This window comes from Mizuhopecten yessoensis, unplaced genomic scaffold (genome assembly GCF_002113885.1).
Source record: "Mizuhopecten yessoensis strain PY_sf001 unplaced genomic scaffold, ASM211388v2 scaffold7597, whole genome shotgun sequence".
NCBI classification, from domain to species: domain Eukaryota; kingdom Metazoa; phylum Mollusca; class Bivalvia; order Pectinida; family Pectinidae; genus Mizuhopecten; species Mizuhopecten yessoensis.
This window is the reverse complement of record NW_018407127.1, coordinates 356236-382517: the sequence shown is the minus strand read 5'-3', so window position 1 is coordinate 382517 and position 26282 is coordinate 356236. Positions and strand designations below refer to the sequence as shown.

The 26282-nt window shown below is 35.9% G+C and overlaps 1 protein-coding gene across 3 annotated transcripts in view; it reads left to right on the top strand.

Moving 5' to 3' along the window:
• The window catches only part of LOC110453993 (sodium/potassium/calcium exchanger 2-like), a 52796-nt gene that overhangs the window by 19347 nt on the left and 7167 nt on the right, over positions 1-26282 (top strand). The window contains exons 1-5 of one of the 3 annotated variants that reach the window (XM_021503266.1): positions 6009-6072; positions 10639-11642; positions 17331-17436; positions 18170-18184; positions 22809-23077. In XM_021503266.1, coding sequence (XP_021358941.1) covers positions 10851-11642; positions 17331-17436; positions 18170-18184; positions 22809-23077 — 1182 coding nt within the window. In that variant the 5' untranslated portion in view covers positions 6009-6072; positions 10639-10850. Of the gene's footprint in view, positions 1-6008; positions 6073-10638; positions 11643-17330; positions 17437-18169; positions 18185-22808; positions 23078-26282 lie in introns of those variants that run through there. The other 2 variants (XM_021503264.1, XM_021503267.1) reach the window with 2 other exon arrangements.

The window sequence follows — 26282 nt, the reverse complement described above, 5'->3', positions numbered from 1 at the left end:
TATATGGCCCCATCATACCTGGACACTGTATTGGTATGACCTTATAACTAGCTGTTGTAAGGATGTATATGGCCCCATCATACCTGGACACTGTATTGGTATGACCTTATAACTAGCTGTTGTAAGGATGTATATTGCCCCATCATACCTGGACACTGTATTGGTATGACCTTATAACTAGCTGTTGTCAGGATGTATATTGCCCCATCATACCTGGACACTGTATTGGTATGACCTTATAGCTAGATGTGTGAGGATGGAAAACCCAAACATTTAAAAATTGTATTAAATCATCTGGTCAAAGGAGCGTAATGATCATGTAGGTGGGTTGTTGTTGATGTTAATATCATTTCCCTTATCTAAGGAACACAAAATAGCAAAATTGATCTAATGATCTCTATGCAATACTTTGAGCATCCTTTTAGCTTTCATTCCAAGAGGGCAAGTACATGGTCCTGACTGTTATATATTTGATTTAGCGTAGTGTCTTATTCCTCTTTCAACTTTTCATTCAAATCTGATTAAAATAGGCTGTACAGATTTTTTTTAAATTGACAACCATGTGTCAGTGTGATTAGGTTCTAGTAGATTGGATAGAGCCCAATAGGGGTAATAGAAGTAAATATTAATAACACATATTAACACTTCCCCTTCAGTTTGGGAAGACATTTTAATGTAGTTTGGTAAACAGGGTTTCTGGGCCAAAGGGCCTCAAAGTTGTAAGAATAAAGGATAAGGTTCATCTGGGGGCAGAGGGGCAGTTCCAATAATAATAATGATAATATACAACATTTATATGGCGCCCAAAAATTACTCTTAAAGCGCTTTACAACATATGGATAATAGTAATAGTTGTAATTGTGAAACAAAAACAAAGGCTTACAATCACTTTCATACATTTAAGCAAGCAATGTGCACATAATTGAACAAATAAAGGGTGGTATTTACATGAAGTCTTTGCAGAGACCCTAAAATGCAGGCATGAAGAGGTGAGTTTTGATGTCCCTCTTGAATTTGGCCAGGGTGTGTCAATGTATATTGTCCAATAGGGGCAAAGGGGGTAAATCTTTCACAAACGTACTCCTAAGTCAGTATACAGGTAAAAGGATTTCACTTTAATTTTGGTATGAAGTATCTGTTGGACTCGTTATTTTATAAACGTAGACATGAAAACCCTAAACCTGCATGAAGAAGGCCATTACTAGAGTTCTAATGTCAAAGGAGGCTATAATTTGAATTAAGGTTATGAAAACTCTTATTTGATAAAGGCCATAGCTGGAAAACTTAGAATTTCAGCAATTGAGATCCCTATGATTTTTTGTCTTTATTTGGCACAGTAAGCACAAATGAAAGAAACTGCAGGTTTGTTGTATTGCTTAGCATAGGGTACTGAACAGTAGTCTGAACGTATTTTATAAATCTGTAAATTTCAAATAAAAATACCTATATATCCACATAAGAATTCTTTAAATTTCAGTGAAAATATCTTGGCTTGCATAGCAGCACAGTTTATGTAACCATATAAATCTTTGGAAAGGAGATAAATTTAAGAGCCAGGACAGATATTTTTACTAGGTATCAAACACATGCAATTGCATACAAATGTGTACAGACTGAACTTCAATTAATTCCTCTGTTGTGGGATAGGAATGGTGTAAAAGCTTTCTGGTGATACTTAAAACTCCAATGGGTTGGTCGATGTCTTTGAAGGTGAGCCTATCTGGCCACCTTCCAGGCATTTTGGTTTTTCGAGATACGATCTAAGTATGACTGTAAAATGCATAATGTCCAAGTATGCTGATCAATCAGTATTCGTTGGAAATATGGATCAAGTTGTTGGCATTTGAATCTGTTTGCTGATTTCTAACGCCATTACCATCATATCCAACCCTTTCATGACTGATACCATAACAGTTTTTGGCTCCCATGACCCAATGTGCTAAGTTAACTTATAAATGCCATGAGGAGATGTTTGTCTGTCTGTCTGTCTGTCTGTCATTGTTATAACTGTTAAAAGATATGGTTGAGGGGATTTTTACTGAATTTGGCATGTCGCATTCCTATACCAAGGGAATTCACCATTGTATTATGAAGAACATGGCTCGGGAAGAATGACGGAGAGGGCCCTAAATGGGAAAGGTAATTCATTGTAGAAATGATGTGACATATGGCTCTCCTTTTGAGCGGAGTGAAACACATTTCAACTTCCTCTCCAGGTCTATTAGTATTAAATAAAGGAGCAAAATACCAATAAGTGTTTTCCCTGAAAAAATCCTTTGCTTGTTGTCATATATATAGTCACCAGCTGTCAAGGGCAGATGAGAACTGATCTGAATAGGAAAAAAGGAAAGATATCCAGTAACTATCCTAGCAATTAAAATATAATGTTCTAAAACATGGTGTTCAGCTACATTGATATTGGAAATAACTTTATTATTATAAAATAATTAATATCGTTCCCCCCGTCATGATATAACTGTGGGATTTTCTTTCATAATCAATAGCAAAGTTAATGGATTTGTAAAAAAAAGGTCCAATTACAAATGGTTGACTACGCGTAAATGTTTTGTTGTTACTCATCCTCAATACGGAGATTGTCTTTGGCCATTTTATAGTAATGTGCTTGTTGTTCCCTGAAATAGAATACAGGAAAGGTAAATCATGCAAAGCTTCAGCTATGACATCGCAGCAAGGCTGTATTTACATGTTTCACCAGCCCAGATAATGATGGGTGACATAACATCCAGCCAAGATTCAATTTCCGCAGGGCAGATCTTTTTGATTTGAGATTGATCACAGGTTTCATACAGGGACAGATCAATAACTATCAAACCATGGACTAGTTGATTTTCGATTGATTGTCAATTGTCACAAGTCGATCAATGTTTCCATCGTATTAGCTTTTCAAAGGGATGGTCCTGGTCTGTGATAACCTACATCAACCTCAGCGTTTCCATGACTTTGGAGACTGTTCACGATGTACACACACAGGTGATTGATTGGCTGAGGATGTCTTACTGTAACGTTGTAAATGTCTACTGTTTGATTCTCTTGGCTGATATTCATTCTTCATTCTTTATTAACTTTAAGCTTTCCAGCTCATCAGTGTACATGTAACAATATAAATACATTGGCAGACACTGCAAAACGCAGTGGAGAATGGACAAAAGATTTGACACATTTAAATGTCATTATATCATAGTCTTCCTCAATTTAGTGGCATCATATATATATTTGCTAAACCTGGTTAGTTCTTTTACATTTGTTGAGCACAGTAATTTTGTTAACTTAAGAACAGATGGTTTTCTCCAGTAATACATTTTTACACACTTTGATCTGAGCTCTTGGTATATAGGACAAATAAGCAAAAAATGATATTCGTCCTCTATATCTACAGAATTACATATTTTACAATAGCGTTCATTCTTTACAATATTTCTATATCGTCCTGTTTCAATATGCAATGTATGTGCAGACAAACGTATCTTTGCAAGTGCAATTCTATGTTTCTTGGGTATATATTTACATAGATAATGTTGTAATGTTATAGTATTTACTAAATGTCTATACAAGAGACATTTTGGTGAATTCTCTAACATTTCAGAAAGTTCTTGTCTAGCATGATCAAAAATGCGTTGTTTAATAAGTGGTAAAACCTCACATATATTACGAAAATTTTGATTTAACCACACATCACCAAACCTGAGTGAAAAAAGTTTATCCTTCACAAAGGACAACCAATTAAAAACATTATTACGCTTGGGCATTTTCAATAATTCATCATAGGCAGTTTTCAAGATACAGTTCTTGGCATTCAATAACTGCTAAGCTGATGCTGGCCTGTTTGACTGATACTGATGAGGTTAGGATGTTAAAGGATTTCAAGGAGCTGATCTTATTCCATATGAGATCTGTAAGTTACCGTCATTCACTTATTAAATACAATGGCAGCCCAAGGCCTCAAACAATGAGTTGAAAAGGGAAAGAGGGTGGGAATCTATATAGTCATGGTAAGTATAGCTTTATGAGAGTTGGTTTTACTATGAAAAACCTCAATTTTATATACTGGGATATTTTTTTGTTGTGTTTTTTTCCCGAAATGGGATGGTTAAATTTTAGTGTGTGTCTTTTATCAGTCCATTATGTGAGATCTACAGTAGTTGTACGTACCTTTATTGACGTGCTATTTCTTTCTGAAAATAGGCAATTTGAACTTTTACGTACATGAAAAATATAGCTCCAGGAAGTTATATATTGATGCATGATAAATGAGTTTGAAGATGGTGAGGCTACTGAAATCTGGATGTTGTGACAATGTATTTTTGGCATTGTGTATTTTTGCTCATTCCCTCCAAATGCCAAAAAAACAAGGTATAACCATATCCAAAATATCCAAAAGTACAGTAATAGTTGCCATAATTTTAGTGTGGGAATTTGTTCTGCTGTCGAAGCGGAGGCAGTAAAATCCAAACAAGGCTTATGAGGTGCAAGATAAAAAAAAGTCCACGAGGTAGAACAAAAGTTCAAGAAACTCCCAGATGCCCTAATTGTAAGATGTTGAAGAGAGCCTTCTTGGTAGTAGAGTTGTTTTATTGAGATGCCTCATGTATACATAAAACATGGAAAAAACTAAAAGGCACAGCAACAGCCACATAAAGGGTCAAGGGAATGAAGGCCTTCAGGTTGGAAGTAGTTTGGTCAATGCAAATGCATATACTGCGAGGAAGGGCAATTAAGAAGCACCAAGGTCATGTATCTAGAGGCCTCACCTCAAGTGCTGTTAGATTGCATAAGGTCTGAACTCCATCTCCAGAGCTCTCTTCAATAAGGCTAGTCTGATTACTTCACAGATTCACATGCAGACAGAGTAAGATTCGAAGGTATCCTGTTGAACCAGCTTGGACTGCTGGGATTCAAGACCTTTCTATAAGTGAAGCCACAATGCAATCAAATAATCAAATCTGTATCATCTTAAAGTCTTTTTTACCAGCAAATCCATCAGAATTCAAATATTTCAATTGAATTTTCAAATCATTTCAAATCACTGTTTATTTGATTTGGAATTCTTCCTTGATACCTTTCAGAAAGATTTGTTTTTAATTATAGTTGTCATGGTAACCAGTTGAAAGCATGGATTTGTTTTTGTCTTTAAAACAATAAGTTAAGAGAAATTCTCTCTAGCAATGAAGCTAGAAGGTAAGCTTATGTACAATTAAAACTTGTTACAGGTGACTAACCAGTTTATAATGGTTATAACTCTGGCCCTTAGCACTACAATATTTGTTTATACCTGCCAATTCAATAACTATGTATTTAACATCACAGAAACTGCCGTGTTGAATCAATAGGCATTGTCACACATGGTTCTGTTTATCATATGGCAAGGTTTTACACTCTTAATTATACACCTATGCTGCTTTTAATGTTATCAATGCAGACAGGCTCTGGTGTGACTATATTGTAGTCTGTGACATACGGTCCAATCCAGGATTCGATCGATTGAATGCTCAACTATTGATCGGTCGTTGCATAGTCAATCACATTGTTCTCACAATTAGTGTGTTGTTGATGTTTAGTTGTGAACGTGCTGATAGTGTTTAGATCATTTAAAGGGTTTGGCAGAAGGTGGATTGGCTTTATGACAAAATAACCTCCGATAGATTCACAGCTTTAATCACCATCCTTTTGTAGTATATGTAGCAACCGGTTATAAACAGACACACTTCTGGACAGGATTCCCAGTGTTGTCTCAGTATCATCATAACCAAAGTGTGTTACAGGCTGTAAGCTTGTCCAGATTAACCCAGTGTTGTTTCAGTATCATCATAACCAAAGTGTGTTACAGGCTGTGAGCTTGTCCAGATTAACCCAGTGTTGTTTCAGTATCATCATAACCAAAGTGTGTTACAGGCTGTTAGCTTGTCCAGATTAACCCAGTGTTGTCTCAGTGTTGTCTCAGTATCATCAGTAGCTGGATAACTTCCTGTGTGATTGATAAAGCTTGGAAACACTATCTGATATAATGAGATTAATAGGAAATATTTGGTGACATTAATGTGATTCTGTTGTAAGGTAAGATTTTCATTGGTAATGAACCACTGTTTCATAATTGAATGTTATAAAATATCATATTTTATGAAAAATGCCATTACTATTATTGAATGAATGCTTGACAGTATGATTGGTTGATCTTCTATTCTATCTAAAGTATCAAAATATTTATCATCATTTAACTTTTCTATTTTATTAATCATATTCCTGAAAGTAATGTATAATTTAGAAATTACCAATACAATTTTGATGAAATATTTTTATTGATTATTTGTCAGCATTATTGATCGCAGTATTTCCTGTAACTTAAAATGTAATTAATGAAAAAAACATGCTGTCTAATTGAGAGCCTTAAACTTTATGGAAAAAAAAGTTATGTAAGTAGTGTTATTGCTTTTTTCACATGTTGAAAAATTAATTATCGATAACTGTACAGGTAATCCTCAGTAAATAGGTGTTTTATTTCATCCTGACAACAATGATAGGCATTTTGGATATTTTTCTTAATTACTTAGTTTCTTTGATTCAGGATTATTTTAAGCCTGCATGACTTTATCCCTGTTTCCTTTGTTGTTTACATTTTAATTTTTCATTCTTAATGGTCAATCTACTACATATGTACATTTTCATGGGTGTACAATTCCACTAGACTAACTCCAGGGGCCAGTTACTAGGTTTTATGTTGGGGCATATGAACATTTTCAATACAGGTGGTGCTTGTAGAATATTTCGAAATGTGCTTGCTGGCTGGTACTGATCATGAAAGTGTTCATCCATAACTTTCAATAAAATCTTATCATTTTTCTAAAAAAAGCTTTTTGAATTTAAAAAATAATAATTACTTGGTGATTTTGTTTTTTGAACTTGATCTACAGTACTTGTTAGATGTATATCTTTGATATTAGAATGTAGGGATGATCATCCATTAAACTGACAGTACTAGATTAACAAAGGAAATTATTGATGAAAGGATATTATCACATAAATTTGCTATCACACCATTTCAATTCCAGGTAAACCTTTAAATTATATTGAGATAGCACATGTTAGTGTACTGCAAAAGCCTGTGGATACAACATCGTTTATGGAAATATAAATAAGTTAAATGAAGAGTCAATATTTACGGTGGTGGTCTCCATGGAGATGTTGGTCTAATTAATGTCGGGTTATTGATGTTGTCGGCTCTAACTATGCAATATAGATTTGACATTAAGTACACTAGGTTACCTGGCTGTGTAAAAAACATGCAAGGTACACTTTGGTTGGAACATGCTACACAGGGTCTGATAATAATTTTCGCTATGTCCAGGGATTTTACTTGCATGTGTGCCAGGGTCTGACAATATTTTTCATGGTTCTTTATATATCCATAGATTTTTTATTTTCATGATTCCCACATAAAAAAAATTCATATTTTGAGTAATACATTACATTCAAGCAGATTTCTTCTAGTCTAGCTTTAAATTTTCACCAGCCAGACTCAAAATTTACAATACTTTCAATGTTTTACAATATTATTCAGCAGACACTAAATAATTATTAATCATTGCCAACATCCATTACCTACAAATTTTTACTCACCTGGCCCCTGGAGCATCCTTGGGCAAAGGGATTTTTTTTTTTTTTTTTTATAAAAGAGTTTGTAGGGGCAGAGGGGCTGGGCCCAATAGGGGAAATTTTGGTAAATCTTCTTTTTTGTATGATTGAAGAGATTTTACCAAATTTTGCATGGAGCAACCTTGGGCTAAGGGGACTCAATATTGTTATTAACAAATTTAAAGGCTGTGGTTCACAGGGGGCAAAGGGGCGAAGCGGGGCAGAATAGGGGAAATAGTAAATATTTAAAATCATTCTTCAGTACGATTGGAGGGACAAAGGGAACTTAATTTTGTATAAATGGAAGTTTTGGCCATCCTGGGGACAGGGGGGCGATATCCAATAGGGGAAATTGAGGGAAAATCTTGAAAAAATCCTTCTCCCTCAGTACGATTAGAGGGATTTTAACCAAATTTGGTCCAGAGCATTCTTGGACAAGGGGGAACCGAAAACTTACAATGTAAAGGTTAATTATTCATTATCATTTGCTTTTTAAGATTTTGTCCATAAGTAATAGAGTAATGATTCTTTGCTATTTTCAGTATTAAAAAATTATTCTACTTTTATAAATTTTAAAAGTTTTGAATAGATCAAGCTCAGTTTTGAAGTTTTTTTTTAAAATGGATAAGTCTTTTACATAATTAAGTTTTACCACTGATATATCTTGGGCAGTAATAGCGGGTTGTGAATGTAAAGGTTCTGTGTTTTGCTCCGATTTCATATTAATTTCTGTTAACCCTTACCCTAATCTCTGTTGATGGTTATACAACATGATTGGTGACATATAATTCCTCACAATTTATGTTAAAATACATTTATAAAAAAAAATATAATTTTAATCTGGAAAAAGTCTGCTTAGTCTCATAAATTATGACTTTTCACCAGAAATTAAGTGAGCATGAGGTTAAAATTATATATGTAGTTACTGATCACGACTAAGGTTTGTGTTGTGAAATAAGTACACAGACTGTGCCAATTGTCTGGTCACAACAATAGACACAATTATAGCCATAATGGACACCACTACCTACTGTACCGCTTTATTGAATTACATGTGATCTCATTACCATTACTCACCAAAGAATTAGCCTTGGTGTTTTGTAATAGGTGTTTGCCAATACCTGTTTACTGTGCTGACGTATATACTGGACAAAATATTTAGCCGTCATTGGCAACAATAATGAATCCGAACTTAAGTGGCTTACCGGATAGGCATTCATTGAGTCCTGATATATGACGTTAACCACCCATTCAAAATGAATTGCCTAGTGTATGTACATATACTTGGATTAATTGTATTATACAGATGTACCATAGTTTAACAATAGGTCTCACATGAAGTAATGTGTTCCAAATTCAGCTAAGCTGTTAATGTTTTTTTGTCTTTTTGGGGTTAAAATTCTACACATTTTATACAAGTGTGATGTTTCTTGAAAGTATGATTACAAATATTCATTAAATGATTTAGTTTATCTCCAATATGTAATAATTGTACATCAGTTATATGCAGCTTAGTTTTAAGGTAATATTTGACATAATGCTGAATACAGCGTGAATACTATCTTGAATAATTTTTATTGTGTTTGTGGTTATGATAAACGAGGGGTTAATGACCTATGGTTGTGATAAACAACAAGGTGGCTGATGGCCTATGGTTATGATAAACAACAATGTGGCTGATGGCCTATAGTTGTGATAAACAACAAGGTGGCTGATGACCTATGGTTGTGATAAACAACAAGGTGGCTGATGACCTATGGTTGTGATACACAACAAGGTGGCTGATGATCTATGGTGTGATAAACAACAAGGTGGCTGATGATCTATGATTGTGCTAAACAACAAGGTGGCTGATGATCTATGGTTGTGATAAACACCAAGGTGGCTGATGGCCTATGGTTCTGATAATCAATAAGGTGGCTGATGAACTATGGTTGTGATAAACGACTAGATGGCTGATGGCCTATGGTTGTGCTAAATGACAAGGTGGCTGATGATCTATGGTTGTGATAAACAACAAGGGGGCTGATGATCTATGGTTGTGATAAACACCAAGGTGGCTGATGATCTATGGTTTTGATAAACGACTAGATGGCTGATGGCCTATGGTTGTGTTAAATGACAAGGTGGCTGATGATCTTTGGTTGTGATAAACAACAAGGTGGATGATGATCTATGGTTGTGATAAACAGCAAGGTGGCTGAAGATCTATAGTTGTGATAAACATCAAGGTGGCTGATCTATGGTTGTGATAAACAACAAGGTGGCTGATGCCCTATGGTTGTGATAAACAACAAGGTGGCTGATGATCTATGGTTGTGATAAACGACAATGTGGCTGATGGCCTATAGTTGTGATCAACAACAAGGTGGCTGATGATCTATGGTTGTGATAAACGACTAGGTGGCTGATGATCTATGGTTGTGATAAACAACAATGTGGCTGATGATCTATGGTTCTGATAAACAATAAGGTGGCTGAAGGTCAAAAGTCAGGCTAATGTGTAGTGTTATCAACAATCAGTGACAGTTACAGCTATTCAAGCATGTAGGTTAGTAGCAGTGGACTTCCCACCCATATAGGCTCACATCAAATGAGGTTGACATCAGTGGAAGTTATTGTGTTTGGAGGATAATTCCTTACATTTGTGCAGTGATAAAAAAACCAACACTTTTCCAAATAGGGGGAATAAAACTGCACAAGAGCAACATGCATGAAACAAATTAATTATAAAATGATAACACTTGGCATCAACACGCTGGGGGAAAATGATGCTGCAAGCTATCGTAAAGTAATTTAAAGTATGGAAAATCAGAATTTTTTAATTTTGGCATTGATTTTAATTAAATGATATGTTGTTACATGTGAACCTTATAGATTCCATGTGGTTAATACTTTAAGTCATATTTGGCCTGTTATTGTAAAGAGTATATGTAGTATTATTTTCAACACATTTGATGCTAATGTTATTTGTTTATTGATATGTTTCAGATAGGAGAGTGATGCTTAGATGCCAAGCCTCAGAATGGATTCACGGTATCAAGCTATACCAGGCTCAGCCTTCCCTGCTAAAGACATGTTGTCTTGGATGAATTTAGATGTTAGTCCTCCTTAAATCAACCAAGTGAAACTTCTTGTTAAAGAGTCAGCAGTGTAACTGTTAGAATTTTGATACTTGAAAGATATCTAAAACTTCTTTCACGATGAATATCAATAGATTGCTTAGAAAACGTTTTCGGATCATCCGCCTCCTGGTTTTATTGAGTGTGTTCTTTATCGGTTATCTTGGAGCAGTGTTTAAAGTGAATATTCCATTTAAGAAGGAAGAAACCCTAAATATTCTAATGAAAGATCCTGGAGGTCAGTACCTGTCTAGGAAACTGCAAGAAGCAAACGACACCACATCAGACTCTGGGTCATTGTACCCCCCAGAGATATTCACTGATGAGCAGTTAAAACACGGGGCAGTCTGTTGCCATGTAGTGGGCATGATATATATGTTTGTGGCCCTAGCCATTGTCTGTGATGAGTTTTTTGTACCATCCTTAGGCTGCATAACAACAAGGTTGAAGATTTCTGAGGATGTAGCTGGAGCAACGTTTATGGCGGCAGGCGGAAGCGCTCCAGAATTGTTCACAAGCTTAATTGGAGTGTTTCTGTCAAAAAGTAATGTTGGTATTGGCACAATAGTGGGATCTGCTGTTTTTAACATTCTTTTTGTGATTGGAATGTGTGCACTGTGCAGTAAAGACGTGTTGACACTAACATGGTGGCCACTGTTCAGGGATGTCACGTTCTACAGTGTAGATCTCCTTTTGTTAATTGCATTCTTTTTAGATGGAACAATTTATTGGCACGAAGCACTTATTCTACTTTTTGGATATTTTGCATATGTTACTTTTATGAAATTTAACGAAACAATTGAAAGATTTGTGAAGTCCAAATTACGGAAAGGATCGAACAAAGTGGGAAGTGCCAGTCATCTTTTAACAGAGGTAGGTATTTTCATTGTATTAAAAGGCTTTAAAAAGACCAGTTATTACGTGGGGCATGTGTTACAGCTTATTCTCTCATTCCTGTGCTTGTTAATATAATGACAGAACTATCCAGGTCAAGAAAGAGGAGTAAGAAATTCTGACCTACATTCCATTTTACGTAAGTGACCTCACAATGTGACAAGAATGGTGTGATGTCATGAAATTGAAAACATTCTGATGTTTGAATGGGGAAACTATAACACTCATTTTGCTTTCAAATTTGAATGAAAACTCCTTCATGTCAAGCATTGTAGGATATGGTAATTCTACCATAGGGCTTTTCAAATTTTTGGAAAACCCTCGGCAGGCCTTTGGTCAGACCCAATTTGAAAACCCCTTGGGTGGAATTTCCCTATGCTACACCCCTTGGCATGAAAGACCATTTGTCAGCCTAATGGACTGTATGGTGTTTCCTATAAGAATGGAAGTAATATTATCAACTGGGAATATTGAACCAAAATCTGGTCACAAATGATATAGATTTCTAAGAATCAAGTTCAATGTATTTGATTATCCTAGTTATATTGATAGTCCCCCAATCTGATATTTTTCGGCCACTGACTTCTTTACTTTGCAGAACTTCAGTCGACTGATCAGGATCAGACTCTGTTCTATGCTGTGATAGCCAAAATGCAATACCAAATGTTTATATGATTGTGACCATCCTGACTCTTTGAACTAAATAAGGGTTAGATTCATACCTACAACAGTAATCTACCTGTCATTGTCAACTTCTAAAGTTCTATCACAATGATATGAACCTCTCGTAGACTTCATTTATATTGATTATTATAGATTTTCATTTTAAACAAAGAACTTAATTTACCATAAACCTTCTTTTGACTTTTTCTTAAATTGATTGGATGACTTTAAATTCGTTAACAAGTCTTCATTTTGGTGCAGCGTTTTTAACTGACAACGAATTAGCAATCAATTTGGAACATCTGACATTCAATCTTGAATATTTGACTCATTCCTAGCACTAATGTGTGGTATGGGATTGGTATATTATTCAGCCACGACGCCGACAGATTGGATAAACCGTACTAGTGGGTAACACTCTGGATGTTATTTCATTGGTCAATTTTTAGCTCACCTGGCCCGAAGAACCATGGTGAGCTTATGCCATACCGCAGCGTCCGGCGTCCGGCTGGCAACTTTTTCTTTAAAATGCTACTAGTCCTGAACGGCTAAGTAGATTTTGACTAAATTTGGTCTGGAGCATCCTTAGGCCAAGGATACTCAATTTTGTATAAACAGTGGGTGTGGCCCCCCTGGGCCTTTAAAATTCTTCTTCTACCGTAGGGTTTAAGGGAATTTATCCTAAATTAGTTTGGAGCATCCTTGGGCCAAGGGGACACAATTTTGTATAAACGGTTGGTGTGGCCCCCCCTGGGGGCAGAGGGGCGGGACCAAACAATGGAAATAGAGGTAAAACCTTTAAAATTCTTCTTCTACCGTAGGGGTTAAGGGATTTTATCCTAAACTAGTCTGGAGCATCCTTGGCCCAAGCAGACACAATTTTGTATAAACGGTAGGTGTGGCCCCCCTGGGGGCAGAGGGGCGGGGCCAAACAATGGAAATAGAGGTAAAACCTTTAAAATCCTTCTTCTACTGTAGGGATTAAGAGATTTCAGTCCAATTTAGTCTCGAGCATATTTCGGCCAAGGGGACTCAATTTTGTATAAACGGTGGGTGTGGCCTCCTTGGGGGCAGAGAGGCAGGGCTGAATAGGGGAAATAGAGGTAAAACCATTAAAATCCTTCTTCTACCGTAGGGATTAAAGGATTTTATCCTTATTTAGTCAGGAGCATACTTGGGCAAAGGGTACTCAATTTTGTATAAACGGTGGGTGTGGCCCCTTTGGGGGCAGAGGGGCGGGACTGAATAGGGGAAATAGAGGTAAAACCTTTAAAATCCTTCTTCTACCATAGAGATTAAAGTATTTTATCATAAATTAGTCTGGATCATCCTTGCATCTTGGTCTTGGTTTGGCCCCCGTGGGGGCACAGGGGCGGGGCCCAATAGGGAAAACATAGCAAATTCTTCAAAATCCTTGTCTTTTTGTAGGAATGACAGGATTTTTTCCAAATTTGGTATGAAGTATCCTTGGGTGAAGGGAAACCAATTTTGTATAAATGGTGTGTCTGACCCTCCTGAGGGCAGAGAGGCAGGGCCAAATAAGGGATATAGAGGAATAGCTTTAATATCCTTTTTACTCTGTTAGGATGAAGGTATTTTGACCAAATTTGAACAGAAGCATCCTATGGGGAAGGGAAATCAATTTTGTGTAAATGGTGTGTCTGAGCCCCCTGGGGCCTGAAAGGTGGGGCCCAAAAGAGGTAATTTAGCAAATTCTTGAAAATTCTTCTTCTGTAGCAATAACAGGATTTTGTCCATATTTGGTCTAAAGCATCATTGGGTATAAAGGTGACCCAATTTTGTATGAAAGGTGGGTCTGATCCCCCTCGGGCAAAGGGGTGGGGCCCAATAGGGGAAACATAGCAAATTCTTAAAAATCCTTCTTTTCCTGTAGGAATGACAGGATTTTGTCCATTTGCATATAAATATAACCCCTGACTAACCATGTAATACATGTACACAACCAGCAACATCTAGCTATTCCAACTTCAATTTTACTGACATTTCCAGGTGAGCGATACAGGCCCTCTGGGCCTCTTGTTAATAGGATGTCAAGTAACAAATTTTACGGCGTCATATTCTTTTGTGACGTCACATATGTAATTCATTGCGATTGTTTCCCTGAGTGGAAAACGGAATAATGTTATCGCAAGAGAAACATATTGTTGTGAGAGAAAAAGGTGCCCAAACCAGTGATGGTTGCAATTGGTTTTCTTGTTTATCTTAATCTTGTTAGACAATTTTCAAATTGTAATGGACAATCGGTAAACCTTGGGATACAACTTCTCTATTCAGCTGACACACTGTCGGAGGGGAATGTAGTTGAAGGATACATTCTCTTACACAATAGAGCCTCACTTGTGTTTCTGTGAAGACAAATTTCTGAATGGATGATTATTGTCACTGTTGGATAATTCCAACACAATATGAGTTTTCCAGATGTTGTCCTGATTATCTGATTGTAAATAACCATGGCTACTACAAGCATGCTGACAGGCAATGCATTAATCATTTCTGAAAGTAAAAAGACTATACCCAAAATATCTTTCATCCATCATCACCCTTTAATTTCTGGTACATAATAATAGGTCATGAAAAATTGACATTGAAACTCAATAATAACTGGATTTTAGCAGTTTAAGAAAATAGGATTGTGTCACCATTTCTCAGTAGATTTTTTTTTAAATTTGTAGTTATGTTGCTTTGAAGTAAAGAAAATTTTCTGCCACAAAAAAAACATAGGTTGTCAATAACAATGATACTGACATAGATTAGTATTGCATTAATGTATATATCAATTTAATAAATGCTGAAATTTGTTCCTGTATCATATCTTAGGGGAAGCTTGTTCTCAAACCAGCTTTACAATTTGGCCCAGTTTCTTAGAAATTTGACTTGTCTGTTTTGCAGATTTATTATGTTTGGTTTTACGAACAGTACTGATTGGATGATTTGATAATTTAAGGAAAAAAATCCAAGCTTCTTTCCCAGCCATATGACTATAAAATGGCTGCAAATTTTGTTTTTCTTCAAACTTGAATTATGATTGAAGATTGATAGTCCGATATGTTTCCACTTTCATAATTTCCTTTGTGATGAACATGTTTAAGATTGGCAGATGACCTGTACTGTTTCACCTGTAGGTTTTTGTGTAGTTCATTCATATTCATTGTAGATGTTTTGGGTACACAAATGACCATACAATTTGTTGTTTACCATGGTAACAGGTCCAGAGAGTTTGCTGCTGTAGATAAACTTGAGCATGAATAGCTTGAACCTGGTGCCGTTATACATAATTAATACTTATTGGAATACTGTAACATCATACACAGTTTATGTCGAATCACTGGTGTGTTGTTCTAGACTGCAGTGTGTGATAAACTGAACAGAATCTATTTTAATTTACATAATTAACCAACAAGTGAAAATGACAAATTAACTCAAAACAAATTATGATAGAACATTGATTAATCCTCACGGTATTCAACCCTGCTCTATATATAAGTTAAGCTATTTCTAGATTTGAAGAGTTCTATATTGGTATTGAAGTGATTACAATAAGTTGAGCTAGTAGTAAGAATCTTCAGATTGTCATTAATTTATTGGAACTTTGTGCAAAACTCTTAATACATATCTATAGGTTTGTGTTGAGCAGCAGAGTGGAAGTCATGTAAGCATTATAATGATGTGTTGCCGTTATTGATTCACTACAAGAAGTTTGACAGATCAGGTTTGGAGGGAATGCATGTATTAGGATTTCCTCCTTCCAACCTGATAGGCAGAGTGCTGAAGTCGTTTAGGAAGTATCGTTGCTCTCTCCTTCTGATAGCTCCCTTTTGGACAAGGAAGCCTTGGTTTCCTAAGTTGTTGTCGCTCCTGGTTGAAGAGCCCCTGGCTCTCCCTGTAAGGTCGAATCTCCTTCGGCAACCTTGGTCCAGGGCGGTACTCTCTCATCTGGATATCCCTCACCTTCACATGTGGAGGCTATCTCGGGAGGCCCCACTCAGACAGTCTATTCTCAGGATGTGTCAGTCCGCATCTGTAGATTGGTAAGGTCTTCCTCTTCTGAAGGGCCAAGTGAGCTTATGGCATGGTCCGGTGTCAACTTTTTACTTTAAACAACTTCTTCTCAGTAACCAAAAGGCCTAGGGTGATGATATTTGGCCAGAAGCATGCTTGGATAAAGGGCTACCAAGTTTGTTCAAATAAATGACCTTCATCAATTTTCAAGGTCACAGGAGTCAAATATGTTAAAATCTTTTAAACAGTTTCTTCTGAATAACCCAGAGGCTTAGGGTGATGATAGTTGGCCAGTAACATGCTGGGATGAAGGGCTACCAAGTTTGTTCAAATAAATGACCTTGACCCACTTTCAAGGTCACAGGGGTCAAATATGTTTAAAACCTTTAAACACCTTTTTCTGAATAACCGAGAGGCCTAGGGTGATGATATTTGGGTAGTAGTATGCTGGAATGAAGGGCTACCAAGTTTGTTCAAATAAATGACCTTGACTTATATTCAAGGTCACAGAGGGCAAATATGTTTTAAACATTTAAACAACTTCTTCTGAATAACCAATAGGCCTAGGGTGATGATATTTGGCTAGTAGCATACTGGGATGAAAGGCTATAAAACTTGTTCAAATGAATGACCTTCATCTTTTTTTAAGGTCACAGGGTCAATTATGTTCTAAACCTTTAAACAAATTCTTCTAAATAACCAAAAGGCCTAGAATAATGCCAGTAACATGCTGGGATGAAGGACTAACAAGTTCAAATGAATGACCTTGACATATATATTTTAAGGTCACAGGGGTCAAATATGTTTAAATCTTTTAATAGGTTCTTGTGAATGAAACACTGATATTTTGCCTGTAGCTATATTTTAGTCCACTTTTAAGATTACAAGGGTGAGATTAATACCAGGTGAGCGATGCAGGCCCATTGGGCTTCTTGTTCCATAAGAAATTTAGTGGTTATACCTCACAATGTATTTATATTTCAGAAACCTCAGAGATCCATGAGTCTATCCATATTGCATTCCGGGGGCAACCGTTACAGACATGGGATCCTGGACCTTATGATACATACAATTGACCCCCTGCAGAATGGTAAGTCAAGTAAGGAAAATAGCGGAACAAGTCTGGGTCAGGGCAATCACCAGTGACCAGACTGCTGCATTGGTTATAATTAGAGCACCGGTCTAGAGTTTGGCAGTTCTATTTGATTCCCAGTCTTGCCGTTGTACCTTCTGTTTCCTCTGCTAGGGATCCAACCTGGGATGTCTGGTTTGATCCCTGGCAATGAGATATGAGATAATTAAAGAGGACTCCCTAGCCAAGTTTGTAGGAAGTGGCTTGTATTCTACAAGGGGGACATACCTAAATTTGTTCTGAGGTGGACTATTGTTTACTTGCAATATGTAATTGCTTTCTTGTTTATACATATTATAAGACATACACTTTTAGTAGAACCTAAATTGACATCATCACAAATATGTACCAGGTAAAAAATAGTCAGTTAGTGAATTTAATTCACTGATAAGTGAAAATGTCAATATGCAATCCATAGACTTTTGAGTTATACTGAATAATCTATTGAATCTATTTTATTTATATCAACTGCCTGTATATGAATGGAATATTTTGCTTGTTAATAAGACTTTTGTTTCTATAATATACATGTTTGATTATTAACTCATTCTCTGAAAAAATGAAAAAAATAATGGTACAGTGCATCATTGAAATTTTAGGGAAAATGTACATGATCAGATTATTTTAAACCATGAAGTAGATGTTAGTAAGATTTTGTTTGTTAAATTGTTCTATTTTCTCCACATACCAGTACACAAAACCAGATGTAAGCAAACTTCTGTGTTACCTCTTTTGTTTTAATGTTACTGTTTATTCTGGATTTGTTGAATTTAAATCAGTTTATTTTCAGTGTTTGAGTTGAAATTTCAATGAAAAAAGTAATATCTGTTGATATAGGAAAGTGAAATAAATGTGAAGATTGCCTGAAAATGTACTCAAGGCATACTTAAAAAGTTGTGTTATTAAAGACTAACTCAATATTAATTACTGCGGGGTATATAGGACTTATCAAGAGTTAAAATATCTTGTTCCTGTGGTTGTTTTTTTAGCTCACCTGGTCTAAGGGACCGATGAGTCATACAGCATGGTTAAATATCAACCTTTCAACCTTTTACAACCTTGCTCTTGGTGCCTGATTGGCAGGCCAAATATATAGATGAATTACAACTTAAAAAAGAATATTTCTTTTGAATAGCCGAATACATTTCTAGCAAATCTGGCTTTCGACATAAGTAGAACAAGGGAATCAACTGTTGTTTAAATAAAGACTTTGCCATGGTAATCATTTAATATTGCAATCCTATTTTGTATTTTAAATGAAGATGATAAAATCTGTAGGGCCAGAGGAGCGAGGCATACATTTGGCCAAGAAAACAGTAAAAGTGCATCTTCTGAAAGACCACATGAATCACTGAGACATGGAAAATGAGATTCTGTATAAATTAAGTGCCACAATTGGGGCTATTGGGGCAGGATCTGAAATGGGAATATAGTGCATTTTTTCTTCAATATCTACTGGTACAAAATGGTGGCATGAATTGCCACTTTGTGGTTGAAATATCAAAAAGACAAGATGATCGATTGCATTTTGTATAAATGAAGTTCAGGTTGGATCATTTTGGTCACAGGGCGGGGTCTCATGCAGGAATTTCAGATTAATTTTCTTCTTGCTCTTTCTTTTTCATTGTTTTCCAAGGCATCCATTCTTCATAAGATAAAAACACTTTTCAAAAAAGTTACTTTATAATCACATACACATAATGGGCATAAAGAGGTAAATGCATCCATGCTCCCTGAATAAGCTTGGGGTACAGTCCAACCCAAGGGGCTTAACCCAGGGGTCAAAACATGAAAAAAGGTTGATATTTGTACCTTTAAACATACAATTATGCAATTACTAGAATGAAGAAACATTAACACCGTTATGCTGACAGGATTGGCCTATGAGTCTGGCCTTTGCAGAGTTTAGTTCCTGGGTTTATGGAAGTAATTGAGATCCTAAACCTATAATAACTGTTGATTAAGGTCTGGCCCCATTTCTGCAGACTTAGTCCAAAGCTTATGTCAGAAAAATGATTGACATCCTCATACTATAACACATTCAAACACCAAAATTTCAATCAAATTTTCTGTGAAACATCCTCTGTTCTTGGGATCTCATTTATCTAAAGGAAGAGTGTATCTCCTCTGGGTGCTGAAGTTTAGATCATAAAGAAACAGGTGAGAGATACAAGTTATATCTATAGACTTTTTGTTTTTTCTGTTTACAAATTCTGAAGAATAAAAATAATTAAACACCATTGTCCTTACCTTTAACACTTGTTGACGTACACATTTTACTAGTTGTAATAGATTAAGGACTTTCGCTTTTTCAAACATGGTTCATAATCATCTTTGAGTTGTGCTGTCTATGTCTTTAAATAATTTACATTGCTTACTCAAACATTTTAAGAATTTGATACTTAAAAATTCAAATAATTGGATAAATCCTGGGACAAAAACCATTCCTATATCTTGCTTTAAACTGATTTAGTTTCTTTGTTGTTTTGTTTTCAAACTTTAAAATGATTGACTGTTACTTTATCTGGTAGATTGTTATCTTGATTACTTGTTAAAAGTTGCATGATAACAATGTGCGTAATACCCAACTCTTTGAATTTCGAGCTAGTGTGATTTGGGTTAATATAGTGCTGGGGAAGTTGGGGGTTGGGGATGTTGGAAGGTGGCATATACTCTGGAACAATTTGAATTTCTTTGCCACATCCTGCAGATCACTAAACAAAAATAAAAGTTGAACTTAAATATGAAGCTTTTGTGGCTTAATTTGATGACTTATGGGTATTAAGCATTGGATACATGCTTGTCTTTCACCAAGACGACTGGGATTTGATTCCCCAATTGGGTGTGAAAGGTTTGGTTATTTGGTGAACTGTTTGACCACATGGGTTTTTTCATGTACTCCTGTCTCCCCCAACAACCCATAAATATGTGCTACAATCTGGGCCAGCAGAAGTTGATAGAACTTGTTCCATAATTGTTGTACACTGTACAATAAATAATTACGTTCTTAACAGTAGCTCTAAAGCTTAGGTTTGTTGCACACTAAATGGTAAGCATTATAATAACCAGACTGAGACCAGATATCCCTGTATCAACATATCATCATGTCTACTTTAGTGACACACATTCTGATACAGTGCATTGTATTGCCGTATTATGATATATTTGCTGGCTCATTATACAAAACACATGTGAGAAAACTACTTTACAACCGGCAGTTATCATCTTAAGACTCCTCAAACATTCTGTTTAGAGCTTCATAAAGCATTCCAGTTACGGATTTACTGCCATTGGGTAAGACATTCTGGTTAGAGCTTCATACAGCATTCCACTTACGGATTTACTGCCATTGGGTAAGACATTCTGTTTAGAGCTTCATAAAGCATTCCAGTTACAGATTTACTGCCATTGGGTAAGACTTTCTGTTTAGAGCTTCATAAAGCATTCCAGTTACGGATTTACTGCCCTTGGGTAAGACATTCTGTTTAGAGCTTCATAAAGCATTTCAGTTACGTATTTACTGCCATTGGGTAAGACATTCTGTTTAGAGCTTCATAAAGCATTCCAGTTACGGATTTACTGCCGTTGGGTAAGACATTCTGTTTTGAGCTTCATAAAGCATTCCAGTTACGTATTTACTGCCATTGGGTAAGACTTTCTGTTTAGAGCTTCATACAGCATTCCAGTTACGGATTTACTGCCCTTAAGTAAGACATTCTGTTTAGAGCCTCATAAAGCATTCCAGTTACAGATTACTGCCATTGGGTAAGACTTTCTGTTTAGAGCTTCATACAGCATTCCAGTTACGGATTTACTGCCATTGGGTAAGACATTCTGTTGTAGAAAGGACTCACCAATGACTGCAGGATTAAAAACAACAGTGTTCTCCCCAGAATTGTTTTGATGCGCTATGGCATCTACATTTTAACCCTTCCGTCACAGCGCGGCGCTGCCAACCATTTCCATGTCGCAAACCATAATTCGTGCGCAACGCAACTTTGAGAAAGAAAACTAAACAAGAGTAAGAATTGATGTACTTAATTCTAAATAAATAGCGTTACTTAATAATCTTGACATTGCATTATTATTGCACATTTCCTTGCCCTTTACTTTTTCATCCACATTTTTTTTATACCTACTATCATCTTAAAAATAAATGAATATGTGTCTGAGGATAAATAAATTATAATAACATTCAAACCAAAGGTATATATTTTGACACATTATTAATTAATTTTGAAATCAAAGATTTATTTTGAAAATTCAATTTAAAAAAAAAATCCCTTAGTTATGAAATTAACCAGCCCAGCTACCTGTTATCATTAGGTAAAAAAAAAAGAGAAGAAAATGCCGTTTTCAATGTAAACTTAAATATAATGATACAGTTATCAAATTGAATTATTGTAATTATCCAGTAAAAGTAGTATATTATTGTAACTTTGGCACCAAAATGATAAACGGTCCTCGTCCATGTTTCAAAAGCCATTGCATCATTCATAGATTACGTAAGATTATTCAGGTTATCAAAACAACATGGCCGCCACGTGCAGTCTGCTCATTTACAATCTATCTTACGGTAACAAAATTTATTTCAAATTTTCTAAAAGTTGTATGAGCAGGCATTTGTTGATAAAAACTTCTCACATAGATATCTTTATTCAAGCATTAACATTTGATGGCCGAAAACAATGCAGCAAAAGGTAGGTCAGCAGACGTTTGCCATTTTACTGAATACAAAGTTGGTCTGTCCGAACTTCTGTGTTTGTATTTCTTATTTTGGTGTAATTGCCAGTCACATATGAAAATCAGAACGTAGATTGAAGCCTTGATAATTAACAGACATCATTAATTATAATTAGACGAATTACACGCTGGTAATCGTGGTCCCCTATTGTTCACGTTTCACACCTATAGGTCATTCACATCCCACGGCACAGGTAATTCTACCCGCAGGGCAGAGTTAGTTGATCAGGCTAACTTGTGTCAATCGTAGGGAACAATAAAAGCTAGTCTAATGAGGGTGAGTCTGATAGCATGCGTAATGGCTCAAAATTCATGCGTAACGGTACTGTTACGCTAAAACAGCCTGGGGAGAACACTAAGCATGGTATTGATTTCCGGAGAAACTGAACGTGTTTAACATGACTAATGTGTTATATTGTAAGAAAACTATCAAGTTGTGCTGTATTAGTGTATCGTCCAAGTAATAACACTATTTCATACATTTGAAGCCCATTTCATAACGAAATCATATATAATGGGATTTTTTGTATATTCTGGACCTATGTAAATTACACAAAATAGGTTATGATATTTTTGACAATTTTCAGCAAAAGTTCACGAAAATGCCATGAACCTACATGCTATAGCCACCCTGAAAGTGGTAATTGGGACAACCACCCCCACACAGAATGAGGAGGACAGTCCTGTAGCCAACGGAGTAGATAAAGATAACAACAAAGTTCAGTCCAATGGACATGTTGCAGTAGAGAACGGCAAGCCAGCTGATGACACAAGTGCCCCAGAGAATTCCAATAATGTTAGTGATTCCTTACCAGAGGTCACTATAGCACCAGTCGAAGATGGACAAAATGCTGAAGTAAGTAGTCAGATCACTCATTGACAATTGATGAAGTAATAATAATGATTGAAAATTGTATTTTAATTGTATTATATCAATCATAGAGTATTAAGAAAGATTGTGTTTAAGTTTAAGTGGCATAGTAGACCATTTTTAAACTGGCAATAAGGTATTATATCAAAAAAAACCACAAGCAACGTAGCCTCTCCAGATAGAAAGTTACCAAACTCCATGTGCTGTTACATCTATTGGTGAAGGTGTGCTTTGCACAATGAGTGTTTTTCAGAGTGACTGATGTTTTCAACTCCACAACTTCCAATACTTATTTTGCCAGTTGATTGCTAGAGTAACAGGCTATATTGTCACTCTACACCTTACAGGTGATATTAATAATTCAATAAAAACTACTTGACTTGATTACTATCAAGTTTGTCAGATAAATCTGATTTGACCTATAGCTATGTCAAACTGGGTATCTTGTTAGTCCACCCAGTCAGAAGGACCAAGTGAGTTAGGGTTAGGGTTAGCCTCTGGTTTAACTTTTCCTTTAAGGTCCCCTTTTTCTCAAGAACTAAAGAAATTCTGGCTAACTTTGGGGTGGAATAACCTTGGGCTAAGGGAGTTCAACATTTTACAATTCAGGGTGTGACACAAAAGCTTGAAAAAAATGGCTTAATGCTTGATGGTTCGGAATCCAGGGCAATATAGCTTCACGATGAACTAGCCTTACCCACATACCAGTCTGAAAGCTTATCTCCCAATCAATAGTGTCCTAATGCCAGCCTTAGGCAGGGTTTCTTTCATTCAAATATATTGGTTTGACAAGTTATAACAGGGATTCCAGCATTACTGCTGCTGCAATTTAAACATTATTGATTACAATGTTATATTGATTATACCCCGCAACGAAGTTAGGGGGGGGGGGGGGGATTACTGGAATCACCCTGTCTGGATGTCTGTCTGTCATCCGCAGTAACTTGTCCGGAAAACTCCTCCTTAATTAACAACTGGATTTCATTGAAACTTTGCATGAATGATCAGTATCTTATGTAGTTGTGCACCGGCATTTTAACTCATTCACCCCTGAAGACACATTTGAACTCTTCCAATTCAAAGGATGGCATAGTTCATTATGAAATTTCAAGGGTAAATGAGTTAATTTGGGATTTCGACCCTTTTTGATGTAGGTATGCCCCTTTATGTGAAATACTTGTTTATTTTTTTGTTATTTTATTTTTTTGTTTTTAATAAAATAGTGATTACCATAACTCATTACTGGTGGGAGACTATATTGCTTTGCATAAGTAAGCCTTTAGCGTACAGTTCTGGTTTATATAGGAGCGGGGGTATTAGTTAGCCTTTGGCTTACAGTTCTAGTTGGCTTTGTTATTGTTTACATGCGTAACAGCGACAAAAACCTTGACAACTGTTGTGTTTTTTATGATTTGTGAAAAAAAAGTCATTATGTGTTGATCAAAAGCCACATCGATATAAACAATTTTCTTACAGACCTGAATAAGATGAAGGACAGCTTTTGATCTGTAGGTCGCAGTTTGGATTAATTAACAGTTTTTATGTGCCATCAGCGGAGACATTAAGCATTACTCTTGGGACACAAATCATGGCCAAAACGTCGGGGTTTCACACTTCCACGATGCCAATGAAGTGGAGGCTACTAGATGTAAACATTGGGTTAAAAATTGTGCAAAATATATACATATTTAGGGTAACAGTTGAATTGAAAGTAAAAAATAACACAACATAATTTCAACTGGTTTTAATGAAAAAATCTGTAAGGAACAAACGGCTACAACATAAATAGACACAAAAATTATGATGTCCATCCTCAAACTATTGTGTAGATCACAAAAAAGTAGTAGATCACAAAAACAGTACACATCGAAAGTCAGGTGAAATCCCAGGAATAGAGAATGTTATTTTTCAACATATCTTTGTCCTGTGCAAGTTTTTGTGAGAATGACATCAGCCAGTTCACATTAACAGCTTGATTGTAAAAAGCCTCCTGTTTACTTTGACATCAGTGACCTCCTGACCTTTTCTGTCTGTGTTGACCTGACTTTAATAATATGCTAAATATGTCCTGTCCCACGCTACCATTCTGTGGCACTGAGTATTATTTCTTATAGGTGGAATCAGTGGTATCTATCTGTTAATTCCTTCAAAAGAATTATCATTTAAATATAGTGTTTTTCTCAATCATGTTGTCTAGAGCCATTATTGTAATAGGATTGGAGAACTTTCACACTTATCTGCTGCGGTATGGTCTGGCTCTGGCCCAGCAACCAATCAATAAAGTGAAATTATATTAGGCTAATACTGACATATTTAAACCCAATTTGGCTACTGGAGTTGCCACTCCATTGATCCTGCTTTTCCTAGTGATATAGCAGTAGATGTATTGGATTCCTGGTGCTGGTGTGACTGCAAAGAATGCAACAAGCCTATCACTGATATATAGCATGATAGAAGGCTTGCCATTTGTAACATGTTAGATGTCAGATGAAATCTTCCTGATGATATTAGAGTTGAAATTAATACAATCCATTTTTAAGAGAAGAATACTATATAAAGTGCCAAGCTTTTATTTCCCAATATTGAGTGAAACTGTAATGGAACATGTAGACTAAAGTTCATTAATAAACAACCTTCCTCAGTACAACCATTCTGCTTTTGAAGAAACGAGGATAAAATTGTATCATTTTATCAATTGTTAATTTTTATCTGATTGTTGTAAAATGGAAATTTGTACCCTATTTGCCCTTCAGAAGAAGTCAAATTTGAAATAGGATGAAAATCATATGATATATACAATTTATTTAAATAGCAAAAATATTAAGCAAATTAAACAGTGGGTCGTTGTGTCTTAAAATGTCAGAGGGTGAAAATTCAAGGAGGCAAAATATTACATCTGTGGAGCAACAATGTCCAGCCACCTTTGTTCCCAGCAAAAGTATGTGGGCTGTTAGACTGCTGGATAACTTGGGCAACTTGATGTAGAAAGCCAATCTATTCTCTAAAACACAAGTTAGAGTATGCGACACCCAGATTAGTGGTGGCAGTATTAACTCAGGGACAACTTTATATAGAAAGCCAATCTATTCTCTAAAACACAATTTAGAGTATGAGACACCCAGATTAGTGGTGGCAGTATTAACTCAGGGACAATTTTATATAGAAAGCCAATCTATTCTCTAAAACACAA